We start from the raw sequence: 8,429 nt of genomic DNA, 5'->3' as shown, positions 1-8,429 counted from the left end.
AAAAGTTAGTAAATCATTGTAAGTAATGATCAATAGAAAAGCAGTCAAATTAAGAAACATAAAATTGAAGAATTAATGGAGGAAATAAAAAAGTATATATATGGAGATGGAGATGGAGTATCAGAGTATGGTGTGTATAGTATAAGTTTGGTGGAAGATGAAAGAGAAAGGTGGTTGAAACAGAAGAAGCTTAAGTTGGAGGCAATGGAGACTCTGCAACCAACAACAAGCAACCCTCCACGCACATACACTTTCGTAGCTTGTAAACTTAAATATATTCGATTCGAATTTCGAAACCTCCATTAGTTGACATCTATCTACACACAATTAGTAGAGTAGAATGGAAGCCAGTGCAGGGCTGGTGGCCGGTTCCCACAACCGGAACGAGCTCGTGGTCATCCACGGCCATGAAGAGGTAATTAATTATATTATACTCCTAGTATTGCATTAAAATGATAAATTTTGGATTGCAGCCTAAGGCTTTGAAGAACTTGAGTGGGCAAGTATGCGAGATATGCGGAGACGAGATGGGGGTGACGGTGGAGGGAGAGCTGTTTGTTGCGTGCAACGAATGCGGTTTCCCAGTGTGCCGGCCTTGCTACGAGTATGAGAGGAGAGAGGGCAGCCAGCTTTGCCCACAGTGCAAAACCAGATACAAGCGTCTCAAAGGCAAGTGCTAATAGTAATTACTAATTATTAGGAGCAATGTAGAACTAATTGTACTAGTATTAATTTAGGGAGCCCTCGGGTTGAGGGAGACGACGACGAGGAGGACACGGACGACATCGAGCACGAATTCAACATTGATGAGCACAAAAAGAACACTGATATTGCTGAAGCAATGCTTCATGGTAAGATGAGCTATGGGAGAGGCCCGGAAGATCACGAGGATATAAACGCCCAGTACCCACCGGTTATCTCAGGCGGTCGCTCCCGTCCGGTCAGCGGAGAGTTCCCCATTTCAAGCTATGGAGATCAAATGGGGCCCACTTTGCATAAGCGGGTGCATCCCGTCACCGATGATCACGGTAGTATTAATTAATATGTTTGTTACTACTTCAATAAATAAATATATATAATACTCCTATATGAATTTTGCAGCAAGTGGAAGATGGGATGATAGCAAAGATTTGGGATGGAAGGAGAGAATGGATGAGTGGAAAGTGCAGCAAGGAAATCATGAATATGATGAATTAGCCGATCCTGACATGGGCATGTGAGTACATAATTAATTACACAATTTCACTCACCACCATACCATACTATATTGTAATTCATTTGTAAGTTATATATTTACAGTATAGACGAGGCGCGACAGCCACTCTCACGGAAAGTGCCAATAGCTTCGAGCAAGATCAACCCTTACCGCATGGTAATCGTTACCCGCCTTGTGGTGCTGGCCTTGTTCCTCCGCTATCGGATCTTGAACCCGGTGCATGATGCCATTGGCCTCTGGCTCACCTCCATCGTCTGCGAGATCTGGTTCGCCCTCTCCTGGATTCTCGACCAGTTCCCCAAATGGTTCCCCATCGATCGCGAGACCTACCTTGACCGCCTCTCCCTCAGGTATGAGAGAGAAGGTGAGCCTAACATGCTAGCCCCAGTCGACATATTCGTCAGTACGGTGGACCCGTTGAAGGAGCCGCCTCTTGTTACCGCAAACACTGTGCTTTCCATACTAGCTGTGGATTATCCTGTTGACAAAATATCTTGCTACATCTCTGATGATGGTGCTTCCATGTGCACCTTCGAGGCCCTCTCTGAGACCGCCGAGTTCGCCAGGAAATGGGTCCCCTTTTGCAAGAAATTTGCCATCGAGCCACGCGCGCCCGAATGGTACTTTTCTGAGAAGGTGGACTATCTCAAGGACAAAGTGCAACCAACTTTTGTCAAGGAGAGAAGGGCTATGAAGGTAAAGAAAGCATTACTATTACTATGAATTAACAAGTGATAATTTAATTTTTTGTTGTCTTACTCTCACAGAGAGAATACGAGGAGTTCAAGGTGAGGATAAACGCAATGGTGGCTAAGGCGACCAAGGTGCCCCCGGGAGGATGGATCATGCAGGATGGGACGCCCTGGCCAGGGAACAACACCAAAGATCATCCTGGTATGATTCAAGTGTTTCTAGGCCAGAATGGGGGGCTTGATGTCGAAGGTCACGAGCTTCCTCGCCTCGTCTATGTCTCCCGTGAGAAGAGGCCGGGCTTCCAGCATCACAAGAAAGCTGGCGCCATGAACTCTCTGGTAAAGATATCAAACAATTCTACTCACTTTGTTACTCCATATATATACTCTAATTATTGTGTTTGCAGATTCGTGTTGCCGGTGTTCTCACCAATGCCCCCTTCATGCTCAACTTGGATTGTGATCACTACATTAACAACAGCAAGGCTGTGAGAGAAGCCATGTGCATCTTGATGGATCCACAGGTTGGGAAAAAGGTGTGTTATGTGCAATTCCCCCAGAGATTTGATGGCATTGACAGACACGACCGATATGCCAATAGAAACACCGTGTTTTTCGATGTAAGTTGGTAAATTCATTTTTCCCACAACATACATATTGTTATATGATGCACTACTCCTTAGTAAATTCATTTTTGTTTTGTTTTGTTTTGTTTTTACAGATCAACATGAAAGGTCTTGATGGGATTCAAGGCCCAGTGTATGTGGGAACAGGATGCGTTTTTAGGAGACAAGCATTGTACGGCTACGATCCTCCAAAGGGGCGTAAGCGGCCGAAGATGGTGAGCTGTGATTGCTTCGGACGCCGCCGCAAGAAGATCCCACATGGAGATGCAGATGTTCAAGGTGTGTTTGTTTCTCTATTAACCAGTCAAGCAAGTCCTTCATATGAGGTTTATTTATTTCTCTAACGGAAACAAGTGCAGGATTTGAAGACGACAAGGAGATCCTCAAGTCACAGATGAACTTTGAGAAGAAATTCGGACAGTCACCCATATTTGTGACCTCAACTCTGATGGTGGAAGGCGGCGTCCCACCTTCTTCCAGCCCTGCAGCTCTGCTCAAGGAAGCCATCCATGTGATAAGCTGTGGATATGAAGACAAAACAGAATGGGGCTTAGAGGTAAAACACAATTAAGTAGCAAATCACAAATCATTCAAGAAACTAACTTGAGCTTATTTGTTGATCGATCAATCATGAGTTTAGTTAGGGTGGATCTACGGGTCAATCACAGAGGATATCTTGACAGGATTCAAGATGCACTGTCGCGGATGGAGGTCAATCTACTGTATGCCTAAGAGGCCTGCATTCAAAGGATCAGCTCCCATCAATCTGTCGGACCGTCTGAACCAGGTGCTGCGGTGGGCTCTTGGATCAGTGGAGATCTTCTTCAGTCACCATAGCCCCCTCTTGTACGGTCACAAGGAGGGCAAGCTTAAGTGGCTGGAGCGGTTTGCCTACGTCAACACCACCGTGTATCCCTTCACGGCTCTGCCCCTTCTGGCCTACTGCACACTCCCAGCCATCTGCTTACTAACCGGAAAATTTATAATGCCAGAGGTATGGATGGTATATTTAACAATGAAAATATAGGCAACTCCAACTCCAACTAATGCTGGGGAAGGGAAATTTGTGATCCAGATAAGCACTTTCGCGAGTCTCTTCTTCATCGCCCTGTTCCTGTCCATCTTCATCACAGGGATCCTAGAGCTGAGGTGGAGTGGGGTGAGCATCGAGGAGTGGTGGAGGAACGAGCAGTTCTGGGTGATTGGAGGCATATCAGCGCATCTATTTGCGGTGATCCAGGGGGTGTTGAAGGTGCTGGCGGGGATAGACACCAACTTCACGGTCACGTCTAAGGCCTCGGATGATGAGGACTTCAGCGAGCTGTATGCCTTCAAGTGGACCACGTTGCTCATCCCTCCAACCACCATCCTCATCATAAACTTGGTGGGGGTGGTGGCTGGGATATCTGATGCCATCAACAATGGCTACCAATCGTGGGGCCCTCTCTTTGGAAAGCTCTTCTTTGCCTTCTGGGTCATCGTGCATCTCTATCCCTTCCTCAAGGGTTTGATGGGAAAGCAAAACAGGACTCCCACCATTGTTGTCATATGGTCTATACTTCTTGCCTCCATTTTCTCCTTGCTTTGGGTCAGGATTGATCCATTCATACTTCGGACTAAGGGCCCTGATACCAACAAATGTGGGATCAATTGCTGATTCATTTCATTTTCCCATCTTATTTTTTTTGCGATTTCCCATCTTCTTTTTTAGTGTTTCTATTCTCTTTCTAGTATAATACTATTATTACTTACCTTAATTCCTACACCATAAATACTGTGCATATTAGATAATTCATGAGTTTAATGGGGATGGAGGGACTATTAAAATATTCCATACTCCCTTTGTCACACTCTAACTCGATTATTTTGTTTTCTGGCACGAGATTATATGTATTATTATTTTGTGAGTTAAGTGGAGAGAATAAAATAAGAAAATCAGAAAAAATAGAGACACCAAAAGTTAACCATTTTCCATGCATCACTATGTTTTGAAATCGTCAAAAAAATAGTCTCATGACTCTCATTTCATTTTTTTTTGGATTTTCCAGCTCAGTTGCAACAATAATTTCTTTCTTGGTTCACAATAGAACTCATAAATTATATTACTTCTATTATTTGGATTTTGGAGCACATGAAATTAACAATTCAACATCATTCTTCTTTTTTTTTTAAATGTCAATACATAGATAATTGATAACTAGAACAACAAAATTACTTATATATTCCTTCATAGGTGATCAATTACTAACTAGTTAGTAATCTTAAATTAATATTAAATATTAGCCATTATAAGGAGATTTAGTGGTTGAAATAATGGCAAGTAAATTACTCTATCCGTCTGTGAAATGTTGTCCAGTTTTCTGTTGGTGAAAAATTGTCCATTTTGCTTTTTTTCTATTTTTGGTAAATGAATCTCACTTTCCACTAACTCTTTACACTCACATTCTATTATAAAACTAATACATAAATATGAGACCATCATTCCACTAATTTTTTCTATTCATTTTTTTTCACATTTTTTAAAATTCGCACCGAGTCAAACTTGGACAACATTTCATGAATGAAGGAGTATATTAAAAATTAAAAAATTATTAAATAAATTTAAAGGGTATTAATGTCAATTCTTATATATGGTAGTTAAACTAACCACTTTTTCTCTACCCAAAATAATCTTAAAACTTAATATTTACGTAATTCTCTCGATTTAAATTATTTTTTATAAAAAAAATATGTCAAATTAAAGGTAATTTCATAATGGTTCTAACGAGATATCAATTTCATATGTTTCAACGATAATAGGATGATGAAATTTTATAATTTTTATTTCAATTTTCGTATTTGTTGATAAGCAGATTTATATTGATAAATGCATCAAAAATTTTTAATATAATGATGTACGATATCGATAAAACCGTAGTACTATTTTCTGGTACTTGTGTTGAAATTCTAATTTCACTATGTTGATATTTGTAATACGCTATGTTGATATAAAAAAATCGTGAAAATTATTATGTTATAACATATTAAACATTTTACCCCTTTTGTTGATTTTTATCTACTAATTATTGAAATTTGTGAACTTTTAATCTCATCCACTCATTTTTAGATCTAAAGGCGTAGGATTAGTCTTTGATAAGCTAGTTTTTGTCTCTCGGAATTGATCACTATTTGCACTATATGTTGAATATTTGCATGAAAATGATGTTTTTTGGCAGGGAATGGATCATTAAGTTCGAAAGCTTCTTAATGAAGGAATGAAAAGGAAAACAAGCAAGAAAGATGGCAAATTGACAAGAAATGGAAGAAAGTAAAGGAAGAAGGCAAAGAAGACATAAACTGCCACGCTGTTGGACTGGCAAGTTTGAACCCGACGGGAAAATGATTCAAGCCACTTCCACACAATTATCAAGGACAAATCTCACTTTCTACACTCGCCCATATAAGCCCTTGGAGAGTAAATAAGAAGGGAAAATATCTTTTATTGGATATATGTATTAAAAATATACTTGAACTTTCCAAAAATAAAAACCACTTATGACTTTAGTTTAGTTTAGTTAATTTTCTCTCTAGAAAACCTTTCTCTCTTCCTTAAGAAGAGGGATTTCAAACTCCAGGCGGCCAAGATCTTTGTTCACCATGAGTTGAAGTAGTAGTAATTTAGTAGTAGCATTTATTTCTCTAGTTGCTTGTTCTTAACTTTTGGAGTTCTTTGGCACCTTTCTCACTCTTAGTTATTATTGTTGGTCTTGTTTAAGAAGCTTATTTCAAGTAGTTATTGCTCTAAGTGTTTATGTATTTAATGTGTTTTTAAGTTTAATTCTTGTTTGATATTTTGGTTTTAGCTTGTTGTTTAGCTCTAGTGTTTGTTACTGTCTTGTCTAGTTAAAACTTCTTTCAAGCTTTTAAAATCAGTTTCTCAGGCATTTTCTTAGGTAGTTTATAGTTAAAATCGTGGAGAAAGAGTTGGAATAGTTTTGAAAAAATCAGTCATGGTGTTATGTGTTTTCGGCGTCTAGTCGGGTGTCATTTTCGTATGATTTTGCATGAGTTTGATAAGCTCGGTTCTCAAGTGTTCTTTCACCATGTTTAAGTGTTCTTAAGCTTTCTTTATCTTTTTCAATGAGTTTTAATTTGTAGTTTGCAATGCATGTTTAGGTAGTTTAAGTGTTGATTTTGTGTTTCTCTTCCTTTGTTAGCTGTGTGGTAGCCAATTAGTCTTTTTTCTCCCCTAAATTTCGTATCTTTAATGTAGAATTAGGAGCCCAAGATCAACTTTTAGAAGTCAAGTTCTTTATCCCTTAGTTATAGGCTTTTATCCATTAGTTTTACATGTTGGTATAGGGTTTGGGAGACAACAAGTACATGATTTCTTTTCACTTTGGTCGCCGTTTAGCTTAGTTATTTTCTGCATTCTACCTCCCATTTACATCTTATTTAGTTTAGCTTTTAGGATTCATTTAGTTTAACCACTTTTAAGGATTCATTTAGTTTAGCCACTTTTAGGATTCATTTAGTTTACTATACTAGTTTTCTAGCTTTCTTGTAGGAGCCAACACTTAGTTTATTTTCCTTAGCCTTTTAACTTAGTCTCTTTTGTTTTCTAAACTTAGGAATACTCATGTTTTTATTTCCGAAATGTTCTTATTTTCGCCCAGTTTGTCAACATGCCCAGTCTGCGTTTCAATTTAATTGTTTTCTTTTAATTGCGTTTCAATTGCACTTCTAGTTCCCACATTAGTTTAAGTCTTGTTTATAAGTATTATGTATTCTAGTTCCCATGTCACGACCGTGGCTGATTAAGGATAATCTAACCCCGGGATACCGTGACTTAAGGGGGATGTAAGAAGAGGGGAAAGAAATGCTAGGGTTTGAATCCCCTTGCACAATGAATGACTTGTACAAAATAAATAAATCAGACGTATGATCTATTTGACAGATTATGAGATTAATCAATTCACATGCTAACACAGAATTGCATGCTAGAATGCAAATAATTCGTACTTAAAGAAAAAAAATCCTAAAACATGAATAATACGGTTTAGACTTACCGATTTGATTCTCCAAGGAATCATCGATTGCTTGCGCCTTCTTCACATGATGATCTTCAATATTAGACCACGGATATTCTAATATGTTCCCGAACTCAAGTTATGACCTTTGGGTGGGCAAAGCTCGTCAAAATCGAAAGGACTCGACTAGAAAGAAGATTGAAGAGTCATCTTTCGAATCTAAGAACTCAGAGTTCACATACAAATTAAAAAATGCAGCGTTGCTCAACTTGATCAATTCAGACAATGGAGGGTTCAAGCTGGCTAACCACTACTGGTCGTTGGGTATGCAAACGGAGAGACTTAGGACCTTCAAGACCTTAACCCACAGTACTATTAAACTAGTAAAGGGTAAGGGTCGAATCCCTCAGGAACAGATGCGAGTGGAGTTGGGATTGAGACATTCGGGAGTTTTGGCTGCGGCCACGCTTTTTAGTAGGTTAAGTTTAAACTAAGGAAAAGGGAACTGATCAACTAACTAAACTAAACTGATCAAGCTAGACTAGAGACATCATGAATAGAGAAAGGTAACTTGATCAACTAAGCTAAGAACGGAAAGGTAAAAAGCAACTCGGGACCACTGACACAAAATAAGCGCACTACTAAAACCTGTAAACACCGAAAAGGTGACAGAGACTGCGATCCTAACAAACTACTACCTTCTTCTTCGCTAAGCAGCTAAATAAAAACAACAAAAGCAGATCTAGACAGAGCAACAAGTAGAAAACAGAAACTAGACATAATAGAAATAGTTTTAACCCCGCGGGGTGCAACAAAAACTCCAACTATGAAGACTTCTACGCAGATCCAAGTCCCTCCTTCCTTGATGAGGAAGAAGAGATGAAAA

General features: G+C 39.2%; 1 protein-coding gene across 2 annotated transcripts; it reads left to right on the top strand.

The window, feature by feature from the left end:
• Positions 1–257: 257 nt before the first annotated feature.
• LOC121795723 (cellulose synthase A catalytic subunit 7 [UDP-forming]-like) lies at positions 258–4,390 on the top strand. Of its 2 annotated transcripts, none has more exons than XM_042194315.1 (11): positions 258–415; positions 474–669; positions 738–1,028; positions 1,102–1,216; positions 1,300–1,912; positions 1,984–2,247; positions 2,316–2,528; positions 2,630–2,813; positions 2,894–3,090; positions 3,175–3,528; positions 3,610–4,390. In XM_042194315.1, exons 1-11 carry the CDS (start codon positions 341–343, stop codon positions 4,189–4,191), a joined length of 3,084 nt encoding a protein of 1,027 aa, XP_042050249.1. In that variant the 5' UTR covers positions 258–340; the 3' UTR covers positions 4,192–4,390. The 2 variants fall into 2 exon arrangements, with proteins under 2 accessions (XP_042050249.1, XP_042050250.1); XM_042194316.1 differs by having other exon boundaries at positions 3,668–3,811.
• The last annotated feature ends 4,039 nt before the right edge of the window (positions 4,391–8,429 follow it).

The sequence above is a fragment of the Salvia splendens genome, chromosome 3 (assembly GCF_004379255.2).
Source record: "Salvia splendens isolate huo1 chromosome 3, SspV2, whole genome shotgun sequence".
Taxonomy (NCBI): domain Eukaryota; kingdom Viridiplantae; phylum Streptophyta; class Magnoliopsida; order Lamiales; family Lamiaceae; genus Salvia; species Salvia splendens.
Note: the sequence above shows the minus strand (reverse complement) of the source record. Positions and strands in the feature narration are given on the sequence as shown.

Coding starts and splice junctions, on each gene's coding strand:
- LOC121795723 (XM_042194315.1), top strand. CDS start 341: ATGGAAGCCAGTGCAGGGCTGGTGGCCGGTTCCCACAACCGGAACGAG. Junction 1,913..1,983: donor AGGAGAGAAGGGCTATGAAG/GTAAAGAAAGCA, acceptor TTACTCTCACAG/AGAGAATACGAGGAGTTCAA. Junction 2,529..2,629: donor GAAACACCGTGTTTTTCGAT/GTAAGTTGGTAA, acceptor TTGTTTTTACAG/ATCAACATGAAAGGTCTTGA.